Here is a 20706-nt window from a genome sequence, read left to right on the forward strand (position 1 = left end):
GAATTGTAAATTGATAAGGAAGACGTATTGTGCCCGGAGTACATCATCCGCTATCTTAACCATAAAAATGATACTTGTACCCCCACTTGCCCTAGTCCGCCATAAATCGCTCCCTCCCAACATTTGAATGGAAGCCATTGTATGATTTCATAAGAGGCATGTTTCCAGGCCCGTTTATGGCGCTTCGCTGGCCGCTGTAATGTATTGCCTCCAGTGTGTGTGTGTGTGTGTGCGTGCCTTTCTGAGTGCGAGTCCAGACTAATAACAGAGTTGTGTGGTTTCCCCCTGCAGCAGGCGGCCAGCTTCCAGCTAGCGCTAGCTTGCCATCTGTCCCCCCGCTCTCCCCTGTGACCCAGCACACAGCCCCCAATATGAGGTGATTCATCTTTTTTTTTTTTTTCTTTTAACCAGCCTTTACACTCACACATTCATGTACATACCTTTTTGTATTGATTCAAGTGGTCCCCGTTTAAAAGAAGAAAAAAAAAAAACATGACCTTGACCTGGAGTTGCCTGACTTCTTGCTCACGGTGTCTTCTCCATGATTATTTTCCAGCATCTCTGAGCGTCTGGAACATGCCCTGGAGAAGGCCGCCCCGCTCCTCCGGGAGATCTTTGTGGACTTTGCACCGTTCCTCTCCCGGACCCTGTTGGGCAGTCACGGACAGGAGCTCCTCATCGAGGGCACCAGTAAGGAACTTACCTGACTTTAAGGCATTCGGGTCAAATGGGTAACCCAAAATATGAGCTTGTGGGATTTTGTTTTATTTGTTGAAAGATAGTTCCATTCTTCATTTTTTCCCCAACCGTTGAGGTTTCGGTAAAGACACCTTCGATCTCGTCCCTCCTTGCGTGATGAGCCGGTAGCAGCGCTTGAAGGTTTCCAGGGGCCCGGGTCAGAGGCCAGGCCCCTAATAGCGGTGTTTGGGATGTCTGCTGCCACCAAACAAAATGGAAAGTTGATTGATAGTTGCAGTGGGGGACGGAGGGGTGGGGGTGGGGGGTCACTATGTAGCAGGGGGGAGGCGTGTGTTTGTACATATCCATGTCCCATCTTTTTGGTCTGGGCGGCCGGACACTCCTTGATCTCTTCAAATGTCCCCATCAGGGATCAATAGGGGACATATGTCGGACCTGTAATACAAAGCTCAAATATGTATTAGTTTACATTCGCAGCATGTCATTAGTCATATCGATGCTCGCCGGAACCACACCCGTTTTTTTTTTTGGTTTGTAACAGCAATTCTGTTTCGTTGTGTCCCCCCCCCCCCTTCGCAGGTCTGGTGTGCATAAAGTCCAGCAGCTCAGTGGTGGAGCTCGTCATGCTGCTGTGTTCACAGGCAAGTCTCATCTTTATCTCCTCTCTCAGATGCCCCTTTGCAGTAGTTTTGATTTACCAGCCTCACCTCGAGTCCACTAAATCCACAACAACAACAGAGTCGGGACTCTGAGTACATCCGCTCACTTATCTCTCCATTCCTGCTCCGGTAACCCCCCCCCCACGAGGACCGAGAAACCGGATCGAAGGCACCTCTGATCGCTGATATCGGCCGCACGGGTCAAGGGTGGGCGACCCGCTCGACTCCCCTTTGACCTGGGCCCCGAAGCGCCGAGGCGGGATGATGTCGATTTGATAGTGCTTTGCATTGATTGGGCCTTTGTCTCCCGGGCGCTGGCGTTGCCAAGTTTATTTAGCGCGCCGCCACATTCATGAATACTAATTCCGGGATCATAAGCAGCCACGGGCGGATCGATGACGGCCGCTGTCGATAGCGTCATTGCGGGATAGGCGATTAGCATCACGCCGCTCCTTTACTGCTGTCAATCTGAATCCAATATGGCTGTTGCGACCATTGGCTGCAATACTTGGAATATAAAACGATCGAAAACTCGCTCCAGATATATCGCTGAGGATTACATTTATTTATTTAAGGACATAGTGTATTTATATTCCAGCCACAAGGATCGCTGATAAAAACCTGATAGTTTTTCTCAATTTACTGCACAGTGATACAAAAAAAAAAATCCCACATCTGATTAATGGCACATCACTGGAAACCACGCTTTCCTTTTTTATTTTATCAGCTTTAATTTGCCAAATAAATAGTCGCTGCCATCTGGCCGTATGCGCGTCTCCCGCTTTTTAACCCCTTCCCGCGCCGTCGGCCTCCGTCTGAACGGCGGAGAGTACGGCGAGATAGAGGCGAGAATGACAGGCTCTAATGCCGCTATTTGTCATATCTGTCAGAGTGTTGTTTAATGCTAATCTAATCAAAGGCCGAATCTCTGTGATTGTTCCAGCCAGGCCCGACTGCTTCCAACACCCCCCCCCCCTTTTTTTTTTTTTTTAGTCTGGCTATGCTCCTTTTGCGCCGAGCCATTCCCACCTAATCTACACACACACGCACACACACACTTTTCCAGGGAATCACTGGGATTGGTTCGCACAGTGTTGATTGCTTCCATAAATCATCTGGGCCAAATTCTTTCACAGCTAATGCAAATGTAATTTTATTGTGAGCAAGAAAAAGGCGAACGCAGGGACAGACTTTCCTCCGGGCTAAATTACTGCATGTAATCATTTGCGCGTGTTTGTTCTCTTGTGTGTGATTGATGATGTCATTTAGCCGGCCCCTCCCCGCCAGAGCGCAGGAAGTGCCCGCTCCTCCCACAGGAAGCGCCCGGGCGGCCATCTTGAGCGAACAGGAGAGTGGGGGGGGGTTGATGTTTATGATTGATTCCCAAGCCCACCTCATCGTCGACGCGATCGCACTCTTTCTGTGTGAAATTTTAATTAATTTCCCCGCACGCCGAGATGGAGTGGAGCCGGGGTGAAGGGTCGGGAGGCGAGGGACTCCAGAGCAGTTTTTAATCAGGGACCCCCGAGAGGCCGCCGCATCATGGCACTATTGAGGAGGCGATGGTAAACCGCTCTTTGATGGCCGACTCTTTTCCGAGCAGCAACAACGGCCTTTCCAATTAAAGGCCCATTTTGAGCGGACATTAACTGTTGATATCGATTCCCCGCGTACGATGGCCCTCCGCCCAAAATGGACGACTTGACTTCCTCCCAATCTTTGTCAGATTTAAATCCGACTCATCTTTTTCTTTAAAGCCTCAAATGAATAAATAACGTTGGCGCCCTACCCCCTCGGTCCGGCGCCGATATGAGAAATCATCTCACGGGTTGCCGTACCGGTCGAGCAGCGTGTGCGCAGAGGTCCATAAATCTCCCCAGTAGCTGCGTTTGTGTCCTGTAGATCAGCCGTTATTGTCCGGACCTCTGTCAGCTCATCCATCCTTCCACCATTTATCAGAAATGCGTTTGAGACATGAGTGGCAAGGAAGGAAGGAAGGAAACGGAGCGCAGGGCCACTTGACTGGGCCATCCATCCTAAATCTAAAAAGAACCGAAAGAACTATAAATAACCTCCAATTAGCGGTGACCGTAATTCTCCAGTAATCCACTTAGGGCACATGATCATTTGTTCCCAGTGGCTCCGGTCAGCGTTAACCCGTTTAACAGATGGGCGGCGCTCGGGTCGGCCTGCGGGGAGACAGACGTTGACTTCCCCAAACACTTGGCTCCTCCCTGACCCTTTCACCCGTTGACCTCCAGGTTAGCGACCAGAAAGAAGTTCACAGCCTCAGTCCACTCGGTCGTCCCAAAAGCAGGAAGCGCTTGCCAACTTTGAGGGCAAGGAAATCCCGAGTCGGCGAAAAGCAGCCTAGTCGACGCGAAGCGTACCTTCACGAAATGTAGCAAATGAGAATTATTAGAAAATTGACAAACCTGGCCTATAAAAAAAAAAAAACAGAAAATGATTCTTGTAAAAAAATTTTAGGACGTCTTACTTGCAAGTCTAAGTTGTTTCAAGTGGAACGCGGCCTCCGAATAGCAATAAATCAAGTTCGGCGGTCATATTTCCTCCGAGCGGGGCTTTGATGGATCAGTCGCAGACCACGTTGCGCCGACCGCTCGGGGAGCCCGGGCGGAGAGGTGAGAGAAGTGGCGAGGAATGCGCTGAATACGGGGGACGAAAATACTTTTCGGCCCATCATTTTCCCCTCCGTCTGTCAGAAGGCGCACCCCGCCGTGCGCTCAAGCGGCCGAGCGAAAAGTTCAAGCCCGGTGCGAGTCAAAGTGTTATTCTTGCACCCCCCCCCACCCCCTCCCTCACGGTCGTGCCACGCGGCGCTGCGTACCCCACCGCCGTCATTCTCCACTTCAGAGGGTCACGTCGTGGAAAAGCGAGACGCAGAGAAAACACACTAACACCAACTGGCACTTAATTCTGCCAGATATGCGGGCGGCGGGGGGGGAGGAAGGGGGGTGGGGCGGGCTTCCTGGCAGGAAGGCAAGTCGAGAATCAGATCAGAGAGTCCTTCAAGGGGATGGACAGATGGACGCGTGACGGAAAATGTAACTTCGTCAAAGCTTGTGCGACAGATGCACTTTTCCATTGTTGCTAATTGTTTTGCTAACAGTTTTTGCAAAATAGTCGCTAGCTTTTTTGCGAGCAGGCGCCAAAGTTCATTTTTATTCACCCATCCTGGAAACACCTGCAAACCGTTTTGAAAAAGCACGTCTCCTCGAAGGTTTTTAATTCGACTCGCCTTTGTTGTTCCGACGAGCGCGCTGTGAAATTGCGTTTCGGTCGAGCGACGTGCCTCGACCAGCCCGCCCGTCCGCCTCCGAGTGATGTTTTCTTACCTGGCGGGTCGCCTGGGCCCAAGACCTTGGAATCTTTTCTTATGTTCATCCCCCGCTGCTGGGCCGAGCGCCCCGCTGGTAAAAAACGTGTTCGGGAGCCTTCGGATAAGCTGGCGACGCAAAGGCTCGTTAACATCTCGGCCGTGATTGATAGTTCAAAAAGGAGAGTTCACTCTTGTCACTCCCCAGCGCCGGCCGGGGCCTCAAAAGTTGTCGCACCCTGGACGGCTATTACGCCTTTTAGTGAGCGTCGGGTCCCCTCCTTTGAAAGGGTTCTGGACCAAACATGAGGAAACAATTACCGCCAAGCCAATGTTTCACCCTTGAACTTTGCCTCGCACCTTTCGTCACCGCTTTATTGGGACATTTACAGTTTAGCTTTCGTACGTAGCTAACGTTGAGCGCATCAAATATCGGTGGACTGCAACACGCAATTGTGTTTTATCGTCATTGAAGCGCAGTCCAATCTGTGTCAAAGTCAAAGATACGAAATGTGAAGATTGTTTCCTTCCTTCCTTGCTTCCCCCCTTCCTTGTTTCCTTCCTTCCTTCCTTCCTCGGCCTTGCAAATATGCAAGTACTTGTGATTATGAGCAATGCCACCAAAAAGCAAAAATGACTTGTTGTTTTGGGGCAGCAAAGACATTGATTTTTTTTTTTTTTTCTCTCCTCCGATCTTGAATTTGAAAGCCGCGTTCGCTCCGCTCTGGAGGCCTGCTTTTCCTCAGTCTCGGCGGCGGTATATTTGGATGTTGATTATGGATAATCAGCTGTAATGACGGAAGTGCGTGGCATGTGTGCTTAGACTCAACGTCGTGGCCGCGGAACACACAACAAGCCGAGCGCCCGTTCAGTTTTTTTCGGCTCGCTTCAGCCACCGCGCCAAATTTCCCCGCGGCGTCCAATCGGGACCAAGGGGGCGGCCCACGCTCTCGACCCTATCGTCTGTCGGCAGGTCGGGTTAAAGGTGAGAGTTCACAAATGGCTGCTTGTATCCTCTCATCAGGGGCGCTGGTGGTCCCCCCCCCCCCCCACCAATTGAAGCCATAAAAGCCGCCGGACAGACAAAAATCCAATATTCCATCAGCGAGCTGGCTCCTCAGATCGGGGTCATCGCTTTTTTAATTCCACAAGAGTAGCCACCTCGTAGCCAGTAATGACGCCATTAGTCTTGTGTCCCCCAAATGCCGATGGCGTTGGTCAAAGCTCGTTTTCGAGTCGAGCGAGCGGACGCTTTGTTGTGCTTTATTCTACTCGCTACTAACTAGTGGCCGCATGCAGTTAACTAGTCCCAGTTTGCAGCCAGTGAGTGAATTTGCCATAAATGTTCAAATGACATTTTTTTAACAAAACGTGACCTTAAAAAAAAAAATCACATTTGTCAGCTCTCAAGCGCAGAAGTTTGAAAACTCCGAGCGACTTTTCCCATAATACGTCTCCGTGTCGTACATTAGGATTGAGTCGAAAGCATTTTCCCCGAATCGGACCTGTTTAACATTTAATCGAGGACGCCATTCCGCTTTGGCAGTCGTTCCGATCCAGCCCGGGTGTTTTTTATTAAGGTGGGGCGCATTGTTTAGGGCAGACGCGCGCGTGTACTTCATCCGTCGCCAAATTCCGTTGACGCAATGACATCACTCACTTGGCCCGGCCCAAAGCCAGCCGCAGTTTTTGTACCAAACGTCTGCCGAGTATTTACGAGAAATCTCAGAAGGAAATGTAACGTTTGCTCCTCTAGAGACTCTATTTATGGCCTGACTTCCTGTGGTGTTTATTTGAAATCCGGCTTGCTGAGGGAGAACCCGGCCCGGCCCGGTCTGGAATATCCCCACGGCCGCAGGCAACCTAGTTTAACGCCTTTGAGACTTCTTTTCTTGCCGGGCCTCTTATTCCCCCGATGCACCCGTTTTGTTTGGAGCGCACGGTAAACACGGTCAATGCCAATCGGATCCTTCAGGACAAAAAGCAGCTCCGAGTTTGAGGTTAAGTGCGGCGGGTGTTGTCGGCCGCACGAGTGACGGCGCGTTTTGCGCCCGATTGATTGGCCGTGATGGCTTCGGCTCGCACGCGTTTCTTCGCAAATCGGCACGAAAGGCGTCGGGGTTTAAACGGGGAGGTTTTGTAAATGGATCTTTCCTTCCGACCCCCCTCGTCCCCGCGGACTTCTTAGGTTTACCGAAGGGCCGCTCGGTTTCCTCTGTTAGCTAGCGACATGATGACAGCTGAGTTGATGCAAGAATGCAAGATGTCTGCCAATTTGGTTGAAGGCGGCCATTTTATTTTTTGGGGGTCCAATTGCGGTGAAATTTTAACCACATGTACTAGATAGCTGACTAAAGCTAAATTGAAGCTAAATTTAATTGTCATTAAAATTTATTCTCAAGAATTTATGCGATGCCAAATTTATTCTCAAGAATTTTTGCTATGCCGTTGGAAGTCCGCCATTTTGTTTTGACGCAGATATTTTGCGGTCATTTTGCCAGGAGTTCAAACCTTCACCAAAAATACTTTCTGATCACTGCTTTGACGTGGAATTCAAGCGGATCCTCAGAAGTCCTGTCTTTATGTCTCGACCGTTGAAAGACTTCGGAAACAAGTCTATACAGTTAACAGAATGACCTTCAGAGTCCAATAAAATGTCCCGTCAAAACACGGCTCATTTGTATTCAGTGATGTGGAATATGTAGTGCAGCCGCTTGGAGGGGCACGTCTTGTTTTTTTTCAAAAGTAGTTGAGTCGTTAACTCTTTCACATGAGGTTTTTCATGCATACTTCTCCAACTCCCTGGAGAGGAAGTGAGGGAAAAGAGGAGGGGGGGAAAAAAAAGCCAGGCCGGCTTCAGACCGGCCCCCTGTAACCTTGTTGCTTTATTATTCTTTTGACGCTCGCGTCGAAAGGTGTTGAAATGTTGGAACAGAACATGAGAGTCACGCCGACCGCCTCGCCCCCCCCCCCCCCCCCCATCCCTCGTCTCGCCGTCCCCCGATGGCGGGTCTGGGGTTGTTTGGACTGACACCTCCAAAGCAAAACGGCGGTCAAAGAGACGAGGGAATTTGTATGTTGTTTTGAATGATGGATGCACTTGGAGCTCGGCTCTTTCAATCTCGCCCATTAATTCTCACGCCAACGTAACATGTTAGCGTTTCCATCTCATCCAATGTTTCAGCTGTGGATGATTTCAGCATAAGCTCTTTTACATATTTTGGCTTTACTGAATACCATCCAAAGGAATAATGTTGACTTTTTTTTATGCTGTGCTTGCAGGAATGGCAAAACTCCATCCAGAAGAACGCCGGACTGGCCTTTATCGAGCTGGTCAACGAAGGCAGGTAAGGAATCAGAAATAAAGAAATATCTTCTAAGGTCAAAATGTATTATTATTATACAAAGAAAGCTCTTCTAGGGTCAAAATGTAATATATTTATAATGATTATATATTATAATAATTATTTATATGATTATATACAATATATTATTAATGATATATATATAATTTATACAATTATTAAATGTAATTATATAAATATATATTAAAAAATGATTTTATAAATATAAAAGTATCTACTTATAATATGGAAAATTCATGCTTGATGAACTGAGACTCTGAGTAGATCTTGTATTGAAGAGAAAAAAAAAAAAAAACTTAAACACTGTTAAAAAGTAGATTTCTTCCCTGAGAAGCGGCGAAATGTGTTGCGTGTGCTCGCATCACGGTGGTTATTGATAGCGGGCCGGGTCAGGGCCAAAGAGGCTGCCGTGGCCCCAGCGCCTCCGCTCCCCTGCTGCCCTGCGCTGAAACAGCAGGCTTGGGTTACAGTCGCACCCCCGCCCGCCCGAGCCCGCCTCCCTCCAACCCCCGTGCCGTCCCTCCTCTCCGGCCCTTCGTCTGTTATTGTTCCACTTTGCACGCCGCTGACCTCTCGGGTCCACGCGGCCAAGTTTTTTTTTCTTTTCCTCGCCCACAACATGCGTGTTTGATAAGCAGAGATAAGCGGCGATAGGGCGGGACACTCGCCGCCCTTCCTGTCGGACGCATCGCATTAACAAATCAATTATCGCCCGCACCCCGGGATGCCGACGTCTCACTCTCAACGTGCAAATTCGATTTTCTGCCCATTTTCTGCGCTTATTTTCACCCCTCGTTTTACGGCTGTTGCACGGCTGTTTCCAGTACCTTCTAAATGTTCCTTTCGCTGCAGGCTGCTGAGTCACACCATGAAGGACCACCTGGTCCGCGTGGCCAACGAAGCCGAGTTCATCCTCAGCAGGCAGAGGGCCGAGGACATCCACAAACATGCCGATTTCGAGGTAAGACCGGAGATTACCAAATACTAACCCGCTGTGATTTATACACGGACAAACAAATATATGAGAGTATCTAGTTTATTTTGATTTAGCATTTTTAGCTTAGCATACATTTATTTTGACTTTGATTTTGACTTAGCACAAGTGTTGACGTAGCATTTTTTTGTGGGCTTTGGAATCTGATGAAACATTTCAAACAAGGAAACCATGACCAGTTGAGGAAGCGGGCCTGACACTTCATATCTTTCTGCTGTGCGAAAAAAAACACCAGCCGTGAAAAGCAAGAAGAAGCTGACTCGGCGTGGCCCGTCAAGTCGGGTCCGTCCCAAACAAGCTGGTGGCGGACGGGCGCATGTTGCTAAGCAAACATTGCGCTAATGTGGCGTAGCCGTCACACCCCCCGTCCGCTAAAGCACAAACGTGGCCATTCACCGGGAACTCTTTCCCAACCCGCTCCACCTTTCTTCCATCCCCGCCCTCTGCTTTCTAGATCTGCTCGCAATCATTTCCTGTACTGTCCATTATCCTCCCGCCGGCGGTGTATTCTAGCCCCGCGACAGGAATACGGCGTCCTCGCCTTTCCTCAGGACCCGGCCTGCCGTTAGAAGCTGCAGACAGACCTGAGAGGTTCTAGCCTGGAGGGTTGACTGCAGGCCTTGGCACCACCCAACGCTGTCAAATCTGAAAGTTATTTCTCGCTCCATGGTCATTTTTCCCTCATACGTTCCCATTTAATAGTTTTTTTTTGTTTTTTTTAAATGCTGTTATTGGCACTTTTTTCAATTCCACTTAATGACCTGGAGGCCGGTTGTAGTCCACACGTGTTCAGGTATTAAAAGTAGGTCAAAAGCTGACTGCTTTTTGAGCTAAGACGAAAACCAGGCAGTCCATACGGGACGAGATGGTTTGTGCAGCTAGCAGGATAGACAAAGACTTGCTAGCCATTGTTTGTTTCTGTCCTCCAGGGTTGCTTATGATTTCCAGCCAAGCTGCACTATCAGCCACACACACCGGTCCCATCATAATGACGAGTAATAGAAAGCCGTAACTTGTCTTTAATTGACAGCGCCTGTTGTCCATTCCTAAAACCATTTTTTTTTTTTTTTTACAATTGAACCCCCACCCCACCCAACCCACCCTAAATGCGGGTTGCTCCTCAGTGACCCCCGAGAAGAAGTGAGAGCCCCTGATAAGTCGCGCTATGATATTACGCTATTGATTTTTTGCAAGCTCTGTTTCAGCCTGATGGAGTCCACGCTATAATAAAAATAACGGAGCAATGAAACATGCCCCCGCACACCTCCCTGCCAGGCTGGAGGTGTTTGGGATTTTTTTTTCTTCTGATCCCCTTGTGCTCCTGAGACAAAACACATCTTAGTTCTCCTCCACTCGTGAACTCTGTGACACGTCGCGTGGAACTCCGCGGGACGGAACCGGAGTAATCCTCAAAGCAGGGACTTGAGTTATTACCAAGCTCTCAAAGCGAACTAGCGATGAAGATAACTTGACACGGGGGCCGGTGAGGTGGGGAAATCCAATTACCTTTTTAAGGTTCTTTATCTAATAGGATCCTTAATGTGAAGGGAATCTGCAGATCGCAACACAACAAATGATAGACGGCGATATCTCGCCGGGGAACCGGAAAAGAGGGAGGAAGGGGTTGGAGAGATAGGAAAACAGAACAAGGGGGGGGGGAGAAATCGAAGTCTCTCTTTTTATGGGGCTGTTCATTAGGGATGAAATGTGGTGCTCTCAAGGCCACAAGGGCAGATAAGAAGGTCCAGATAGCGAAGCGTGAGCAAGACCCGTGTCATTTCGATTCTTTCTCATCCCCTTTTTTTTTTTTTTTCCCCTTCACTTTTTTTTTTTCTTATACACTCCCTGGATTTATCCTCCCGCCGTGAGATGGAGTAATTGAATCGGCGCTCGGAGAGATACAATGAGAGCCAGACGATAGCACGCTAATTAATGTTTGCCGTCATTGTCCGCCCTCCGCTGAGCTTGTAAAATGAGCCCGGCCCTCCCGCCACAAATTAACGACATTAACATTGAGCTGAGCGGCGTATCATTCCGCTGCTGCTAAAAGAATCAAAGAAAATTCCCCAAAAGGAATTGATTTAATTTTAAAAACTCTATTAGATATTTCCTAAACTTAATTAAGATTTTTTATCCGCAAATATTAACGACAGAAATAATGGCATAAATTAAGCAAATGTGGAAGAAAAAATAAATAAAAATAAATAAATATATATAATAATAATAAGTAAAATACCAAATGTGGAAAAAAAATAAGGAAAATAAACTGCCACTGACTGAGCGCAAGATGTAACTTTGACGCCGTTAAAAAAAAGAAAAAGAAAATCTCATGTCCAGACACCACAAAGCTAGTTTAGCAGTTGCAATATTGTCCTTAACACCAAACGCCGACTTTATAGTCAATTTATTTCCCAAAATAGCGCTTTTAGCCGTCTCTTTTGCGCTGAGCGAGCGTTTCCCGGCAGACTGCATCAGCCGAAGACCGTCGGGGGAACACAACTGCCTCCATCCCGCTGTCTTGTCAGCGTAATGAAGTCTCCCGGTACCTCCTCCGCCTGCTTCTTTCATTGGGCAAGTCCGACTGAAAGATCAAACGGCGCTTTAGCCAACACATCCAAATTAAATTGGAAGAGTGCAATTCTCAAATATGAGCCAATCCTATTCATTTGCCTGACAACCAAACTGCTCTTTTTTTTTTTTCTGCCATGATAGACAGGTCCACCCGCTTCGATGTCAGGAATGTAAACCGTTGTTGTTTCTATTTTCCAACTTTTCAGGTCACCTTGTCTGTCGCCATAAGCGTCACACGCAAGCATGCGAATGAAGAGGGAGCGCCACTTCTCCCTCTCATCATTATCCAAATGCTGCACTTGTCACGCGACGCCTCCTTCTCCTCCTCTCGCTGGGTTGGGAGGGTTAACCGGCATAATTGGCAGGAGAACACGGGCTCATTACGCCCTATCAGCCCTCTGTTTATCAATTAGAGTGACAGAGGAAGGTTGCCGCAGACAAAAACAGCGGAGACGAGCTTTAAGGCCGTGTTTGAAGACACGAGCGTGCTTGATTTGCAATCTCTTGACGCTCGGCGGCACATCCGCCGGCCCGTCGCTCCGCGAGGGTCTCCAATTTCTCACGCGCGTTGACAAGTCCTCCCGCGGGGTTTGCTTCACAACAAACGCGGTCCGGAACGTGGCGGGGAAAGCAGCCTTTTTTCTGATTGCCCAGAATGCAAAATACATGGCCAAAACACAAAAAGGGAGGGGCGGGGGGTTTAGGTCAGGCAATCGTTATTTTTTTTTTCGCAAAAAGAAAAGAACGTCTCGCACTTGATCTCCCTCCCCCCCCTCGCCCCGGAGTTTCCAAATTGCAACATAAAACATCACCGGGGAATTCCGACAATGGGCCCCGAGAAAAATGAGGGTTTAAAAGAACAATGGCGAACAAAAGTCAGCAAATGACAATGGCTGACAGCCGCTTCAATTCTGGAATGATGCTGCTGTCATCCCGCCGCTACCCACTATTGATTTTTTTCCCCTCCCTTCCTCTCTTGGGGCTTAAAAAAAAAAAAAATCTAATCCAGTCGAAAGAGATTCCGGCTAGCGGCCATCAAGGTTAACACAGCACAAAGTATCTTCCTCCTCCTCCTCCTCTTCTTCGTCTCGCCTCGTCTTTAATGGAACGGTCAGCGCGCTTGGATGGCAGCTTCTTCATCTCCTCCCCGCAACTCCATCACTCTGCATTTGCCGCCATCTTTGTCCAAAAGTAACCTTGGACTGTCGGCCTCAGCACGCTCCATGTGGCCACTGAGGTGTTTTTTGGAGGTGCTCCCTGTTCTTTCCACCTCACAGTCACTTCCCGGAGCCCCCACCCCTCCCCTCTCCTTTCCAAAATACATCCACTGTTATTTATTTGAGCGCTGAAGGAATTGCGGGAGACGCGCATCTGCGTAATTGACTCGATTAACGCCAACTGTTTCGCTTTGGTCTCGGCCGAGACGCCGGGCCGGGCCGAGGAAGGTGCTGCCCGCTATTAAAGTGTCGCCAGGTGTCACGGCTAAATCGTACTCGCTTTTGCTAAATGTCAGAATCGGCCCACACGCTGTTTATTATCATTCTGTCGAGCAATTGGTTCGGGGGAGACCTCGACATGCCCGAACTGACAAATTTGCGAGTCTTCACTCTGTTAGAAAAAATATGCTCCCAACGCCAATTTGACAGATCAACAAGAAATCGGTCCGCAAGTTTGCCAAGCCACCCGGAACATTTAATTGAGTTTGCGCGCTGGCTTCAACAACCCCGGCCACCGAAAAGACTGGCGCGTTTGTCCTTTCCGTCACGCTGACCCGCCTTCATTAACATTTCCAAGTCCACTTTATGGGGAGTGACCCCGGGTAGTTAACTGCTATTTCTTCTCCCCGCTTATAAACAAGCCTAACGGTGTGGTTTCACGGTGCTTGCCATGTGTTTTGGATGGGGGAGGGGCGGAGCAGGGGGGGTTTTGAATGGCAACCATTCCTACCTCGCCTTTGCTCAATGGAGGTTTTATGCTCCCGCTTTACCTTCGGCAAATCCCAGACAAGCGGAATGGAAATTCTACCATCGCCGGTCGACGCGCTCGCATCATCACGCTGGTCGCGTGACACCGGCAGCCGCCATTTTGTGGCCGTTTACCGAGCCATCTTTTCCTCTCGGTCTTAATCACGTTCGCCGCGCGGGGTCAAGACCCGCCGCCGTGGTGCACAAAGAGACATAGATTGATAATTAAGGCGCTTACGCCGGCTGAAAGAGCCTCCTCCAATGTGATTTATATCTATGGATCTTCTGTCAGATATGAAGAGGAAGCAATTTATGAAGTGAACTTTTGGGGAGGAAATGCGTTTTTAACCAGCCGCCATGTATCATTGTCTCATAAGACTAATTTTCTTACAGCAAAGTCGACACTGGAGTCGCGAATCGGTTCCAAACAGGAAAGACTCGATCCCGATAACGTATTACGGCAGAGAAAAATGTCCCGGCTATGGTGTGATTGTCTGTGCCGCGGGGCACAAGTAGCCATGTGTCCACTGTTATTAATCAACTTGACACCAGCACTGAAATTACCAACACTTTTTTTTTTTTGCCTCCTTCACTCACTCACTGCAACTTTGTGCATTTTTGTTGAGAAATTGCACAGAAAAAATAGCACCGTTTGACTGTTTTGGAACTTTCTTTCCTGCAGTCCCACTGCGCTCAGTACTCAGCCGAGAAGCGCGACGAGGAGAAAATGTGCGATCACCTGATCCGGGCCGCTAAGTACAGAGACCACGTGATGGCCACGCAGCTCATCCAGAAGATCGTCAACATCCTCACCGACAAACACGGACCCTGGGGAGCTTCTTCTGGCAGGTAGGTCGTCATTGACTTCTTCCTCTGCTGATTGGTTGGGAGAGGTCACATGGCCACACCATTCTTTTCTTTTCTTTTCTTTTTTAAATCAGTTCAAACATTATTTTCATTTTGTTCCTTATTTCATTCTATTTTAATCTTTAAAGATATTTATAAAATATCAGAAACATTAGAAAAAAAAGAAGTGCTAAAAAAAATAAAAAGAATAAAGCAAAACTTACATAAAAAAAAATGTGGACATCATTTCAAAATAGAAGACACGAATTTAAAAATATATATAAGACTTAAATAATACACACATATGCAAATACAAAATATTAAATTTAAGATGACAAAGAAATGCAGATTAACAGCCATAAATATCCCAGATTATGACAAATTTTCTCCCGCTCATGGGATGACGCTTGTTAGGCTGCTGCAATCTCCAGACAGACGCCATTTGGATCCCCCTTTGTCTCCCCATCCATTTTATCGTCATGTACTTCCATGTCCAAGTCTCTCTCTTTCCTCTTCTCCTTTTCTTCTTGTAGCGTACTCACACAAAGGCCGTTCCGATTCAAATGGAAGCCGGCGTTCTCCACAAAGTCTCCCATTACCGACATGGCCGCTATTGATGCTTTTCCTAATGGCTGCCGATGGGCGCGCCGAGTCATTGGCGCGGGGCCTCGCAGAGCCGGCTCTCTTTTCATAAATCACAATCAGTCCGGTGCCGTTACGTCAATATTTTCGGTCAATTACTGCGAAGGTCAGGCGGCGCGACTTTCGCACCACAGCGGCCGAGGCTCTCATTGCGGGAACATCTGGCTCGGAGAAATCGTAAAAAAAAAAAAAAAGAACACCTGCAGCCCCACGTGAGAAATGTTTTCATATACTAAAGAGTAAAAAAAAAAAAAAAACGTATGTAATGCACTCTTTCGACAGAAATAGAATCTGTGAAAAAATGCACAGTGTAATAAATATGACTCAATTATTTTGGATTAAAATATACATAAATAAATAGTTGCGAAAAATAGGCTAATCCTTTAAAAACAGAGATAAAAAACAAACTGAGAAGAAAAAAAAAGGAGGACGTGACACAAAATGCACATTTAATAAAGAAATAAACATCTCTAATTATATACTTGTGTAAAGTCTAAAAATTAAATAAAAAATATGACATTTATTTTGGCTGATAGACAAAATAGAATGGATGGAAAAAATGCACAACGTAGAGATATAAAGTACAATATTAGCTAAAAGAAATATACACCAATGGAACGGATGGAATCAATTGACAAATATGCTCTGCGAAAAAATTAAAATGAACGCGAGCACTCTCGAGGAAGACGTTTTTCGAATCAAACAAAGGCGATATGCAGCCACCGTGACAACAGTTTTGTTACACGCACACACCATTAAAAAAAAAAAAAAAAAAAAAAGGCGTATTCCCCAAAGTTTCCCTTCAATAAAGAGTCGGGGAATGAAAATATTATCTCCCGGCCGGCTGCTGGGAATTGTCGCCGCCGTCTAATATCATCGTGACCCGCCTGAACGCAATTTGTGTCTTAATATCCAGCTTCCTGGCAGCCGCGGCCTCTCGAGGAAACGGGCGTTATGTGAGCTGTAATTTTTTTCCCCCCTCCTCCGTCTTCATGTTTGTGCGCTTGGCGTCCGCCGAGGATTGCCGCCCGCCAGACAAAAGGCAGAATCCGTCGTTTTCACCCTCTCGTCTGTCACGCCCCGGAAAGCGCACCTGTTCATCCCTTCTCCGAACATTGCACGCTTTGACGCAGTCGATACACGCCGTGTTTATTCGGGTCACGATCTGTCGGCCGATATGATGGAAGCTGGCCAAAAATTGGAATACAGAACCATACCAGCAGGGACTATTTTTAGCCCCTACTCGGCAGGGGTCGATAGCGTGACGTCAACCAATCAGAGCGCTGCAGATTGGAGCAATCGAGGACACACAAATAAAAGTCGATTGTTTTAATGAGCAATTTTCTTTTTACGATCCACATTATGTCCGGAACAATTTGAGAAGTGCCCGTAGGGATACAACCCATATCGCTGGTGTTTGTAGACCTTTTTTTTATGGCTGCATCAGCATCCCTTTTTATTCTAGCTTTATTCTAGCCCCCCCCCCCCTTTTTTTTTCCTCTCCCTCATACGAGCAGCTCATTTTCTGCAGCAGAGGCGCTCTAATGGACACCCTTAGGCTAGAGGCTTCCCAGCCGAGGGACATCCATCTTTTTGGCTTGTCACACTCTCGCCCGCCCGCCCGCCCGCCCCGGCGAAAAATCTTTGTGATATGCACTCCAATTTTTCCCCACTAAATCAAATCTTCCGCCGCTTCAGAAAAAAAAGACGAATGCTCGGCGAGGTCGGCGCGCCGCCGAGGAAATCAATACGGGCAAAATTTAAACAGTATGGGCCGTATTGATCGCGGGATGGGAAACGGGACGGCTTTGTAACCGCTTGGCCGGACAGTTAGCTGACCTGTAATGGACAAACTATTGATATTGGCATTACTGGATCATACTGTGCTGTGTCGTTATTTTTGGCCACCTGGAGAAAGTAGCAGAACACACTCAAAGATACAACAAACTGGATTCAGAGCCATTTGGATGAATTTGTTTTGTTCTTTTGCCTTGAACACAAATATCATCAGATATGCAGCCAAAAATAATAAAACAAGTAAAATAGTAGAAAAAAAAATACAAATAAATGTTTGAATTGCAGCAAAGCAACGTCAAGTGCAAGAATGTATTTTTATTTTTATTTTTTTTTCACAAAAATCAACTCACCCAAATTCTATCCTGACCTTATTTGCCTCTTCCCCCTAATGTGGGCACGGCATCAAGGTTGCTACTGGTTTTAAGACTTGACCATGAAATTGACTCGGAACAAGAGCTTCACCCCGCTTCTGGCGAGCTTCCTATAGACGGCGCACACGCCACGGCGAGGACACGCCACAAGACAAATGCGCGCAGGAGAAGCCGAGGCAGCTTGATGAATCTCTCCCGGGACGCTTCTCCTTTCCAGACCTAAATCACAATTATGATACATAATTGTCAACGTATCGCACGCGTTCAAGTCGAGGCCTGCGCTGCGTCTACGTCGCCACCTTCGCGTGCAAATATATATTTTTTTTTCTGCTACCGGCGGAGGGCTGGAAAAGGAAATAGGACTTGTGCACGTCAATGGAGATCATCAGCGTTTAGCTTACACGCACCCTCGGAAATGCGTGACACCAAACGGGCAGGAAGACGTGTTTAAGGCAGAGTGAAAAGATTCATCTAGCGGAGATAAAGACAACATCCTTTTGCCGCATGTAAAAAAAAAAAAAAAAAAAAGGTTGTCGGCGTTTGCCGGGCGCCTCCGGAACCAGCTGGGAGCCGAGTAAATATTCCCAAATTTAGGTCGGTTAGAAATCTTGCGTAGCGGCACCATCCATTTTCAATTATTTTACATGTTTATGAGGAAAAACACTGCAAGCAGATGTTTGTCATAAAAGTCAAATCAAATTAAATCTACCGGGTTGCACTCCAACTAAATATTTCTCAAAGGAAGTTAGAATAACGGGCGGCCGACCCAGGTCGTCGGAACTCGAGTCTTAACAGCGCCGGGAATGAAAGATCGGCCGCTCTCGGCTGCACTTTTGTTGCAACTCTCAGATTTATGACTTTCATATACCCTTAAGAAAGTATATAGCCAAGGTCACGATAAAAGCTAGGCTGATCAATATCTGAATGAAAAACCATTGAGGCGGCGTCGCCCCCCCCCCCCTCCCTTCCCCTAGCACTTTCTCGCCACGTGCAATATGTGGCGTGTATCGATTGTCAGGGTCCAGTAGTTAGTCAAAGGCTATCTCCTTTGACTAACACCTTCAGCACCTCCTCTTGCTCCTGATAGATAGGTCCACTCAAACCGCAGCTGTAATTACGCCCGGGCGCCAGCAGGCCATTTATTTTGCCACTTTTGCCCCCTCCTCCTTCCCAAATATGGCCTTTATCTTGGGAATCCAGCAGTTCCTGCTAGCAAACGGAGGATGAGCCTCTGTGTTTTTATTCGGCTGTTTTCGATATGATCCAAATAGCAGGCATCGCTAAACTCTGTTGTCATAAAAACAAGCTCCTTTAGAACTTCACTCTGGCAAGTTTAAAAAAAAAAAAAAAATCATCATTACTTTTTAATGATGTCTGGCTTGGATCAAACATTTTTGTCGTCCTTCAAAGACGACTTTTACTTATTCTAAACGATGGTTGTATATTTCAACTTTTTATCCCCCTCACAGTTATTTATCCCCATCTAACCTTGAGCTCCTCCGCCATTTTATTTTTTTGTCTTACTTTTCGGGGTGTGACGGACACGCGGGGCTGAGCCGTCAGATTTGTCACCGCCGTTCAAGAGCATCTCTGAAAGCTGGAGGTCAGGGGATTATTAAAATGGGCCAGTAATGGCGGAATTATGCAACCCGGGTCCGACGGATGCCCCTCATTACCCGGCAGCGGCGCTGATAAATGGCCATAACGGCCTGTTGTCAAAAACACCAAGGAAAAATGTGACGCTTCATCAAAATTACAGATGGGGCCACTTCAGCTTCGCCGTGTATTTACAAACTGTCGCCTTTCTTCACACTGTCACGTTTGATTATTATTTACAGCTTAAACGTCGTCGTTTTAGATTCTTGAGAAAATACCGTAATTTTCGGACTATAAGTCGCACCGGAGTATAAATCGCACCAGCCATAAAATGCCCAAAAAAGTGAAAAAAAAACATATATGTATATAAGTCGCTCCTGAGTATAAGTCGCCCCCCCCACCCAAACTATGAAAAAAAAATTACGGTAGTCATAATTATTGCGTAATTGTCCACCTTTTTTTTTTTTTCCGCTGGATTTTTACGAGGGTAATTGCTGCTAATTGCAAAGGCGCCCATGAAGCCGCTGATAATTAGGGCTCAATTTGCATGCTTTCATTTAGTGGCGGGGTACCGGGGAGCCTCCCGCCCACCCCGGGGAGCGCTTTGATCGCTCGCATGCAGCATCGCCGCGTCTTGTTTTAGTCCAGAGTGCTTATAGAAAGCTCTTGAGTTGAATTGGTGGTAATTGTTCCGTCAAATTATTAGTAAGCCTTCCTTGCGAGAATATTTATTTTATTTTAGGTGGAAAAATACAACCATTTTGTACAAAATATATATATAAGTAAAAGTATGCGTGATTATCTTGCCCTTTAACTCATTGAGTGCCATTGACGGTTTTAGATTTCAAAAGTCAGCTGTTTTGGCTAATGTCTCTGCTTAAGCGCACACTTTGATGAACAGTTATACACTGGCGTATTTCATATAAACGCGCCACAAACCACTGACATTACGCAACCCCCAAAAATGCAAGTAAACATTCAAACAAATCAAAGTATGTCGTCGCTAAAAACACACCACAACTACTATTCTTGGACGCCCCTCAGTACCAGAAACAACAGTAAAGGTTTAAATGAAAACAAAATAAAGGCGATTGGGTTTTCTTCTTCGTTAGTTTTAGCACATAAATGAGTTTTGAAGGACAGCTTGGGTGAAAAGACATCACACCATAAAAGTCTCGCGTCTGAAAAGCAAAAAAAAAATACACGGCTAACCGCTGTGATTAGACGCGCTAGTAGCAGAAACGGCAATTAAATGTTTATTAAAACAAAGAGCCTTTTCCTAATTTGCACCAAATGGTGTCGTTGGCTCGCCGCTATCGTATTCCGTGACCCCAACATTACCTCATCCCCCCCCCCCAAACATTAGCCAAGGTGAATTAACATACACACATGTAGATGCTCTCTTTAAAGGTCCGGGAAGGGAAATCACCCGGCTGGGACTTAATCACAGCAAACAATCTCGGGCGGGAAGGTGTTTGCCCCTCTATTTTTTTAATTTGACTCTTGGCGACGACTCGCCGGAGCGCCGGCTCTTTGTCAAAAAAGCCTGGCAGTGATCGCCCCGCCTGACAAATCCTCAATCTCACCGTTTCTGCCCTATATGCAAATGGCGGCAAAAAAAAAGATCCCCTCGCATTTGAGCAATTTGAAGAGGGGGGGGGGCCGCCAATAGCGAGCGGCATTAATGTCAAATAAGCGAGGGCCGGGGAATCGGCGCCTCTCGTTGACCGTACACCCAAATTAATTTAGTGGAAAAGGTTATGTATGACTGTTTGTGCCCAAGTGCAGTCACTTGTGGTGATATATGAAAGCGGCTTCGCTCGCTCGCTGCCAGAAAGGTCATCTCGTATCATTTACATAGCGAC

At 47.2% G+C, this 20706-nt stretch overlaps 1 protein-coding gene across 5 annotated transcripts in view; it reads left to right on the forward strand.

Moving 5' to 3' along the window:
- The window catches only part of lrba (LPS-responsive vesicle trafficking, beach and anchor containing), a 97483-nt gene that overhangs the window by 26660 nt on the left and 50117 nt on the right, over nt 1-20706 (forward strand). For all 5 annotated transcript variants that reach the window (XM_061275480.1, XM_061275484.1, XM_061275483.1 and 2 more), the window contains exons 31-36: nt 292-376; nt 557-690; nt 1279-1340; nt 7978-8042; nt 8913-9021; nt 14272-14438. In XM_061275480.1, the coding sequence (XP_061131464.1) occupies nt 292-376; nt 557-690; nt 1279-1340; nt 7978-8042; nt 8913-9021; nt 14272-14438 (622 nt within the window). The remainder of the gene's footprint in view (nt 1-291; nt 377-556; nt 691-1278; nt 1341-7977; nt 8043-8912; nt 9022-14271; nt 14439-20706) is intronic.

This window comes from Syngnathus typhle, linkage group LG3, assembly GCF_033458585.1.
Source record: "Syngnathus typhle isolate RoL2023-S1 ecotype Sweden linkage group LG3, RoL_Styp_1.0, whole genome shotgun sequence".
NCBI classification, from domain to species: domain Eukaryota; kingdom Metazoa; phylum Chordata; class Actinopteri; order Syngnathiformes; family Syngnathidae; genus Syngnathus; species Syngnathus typhle.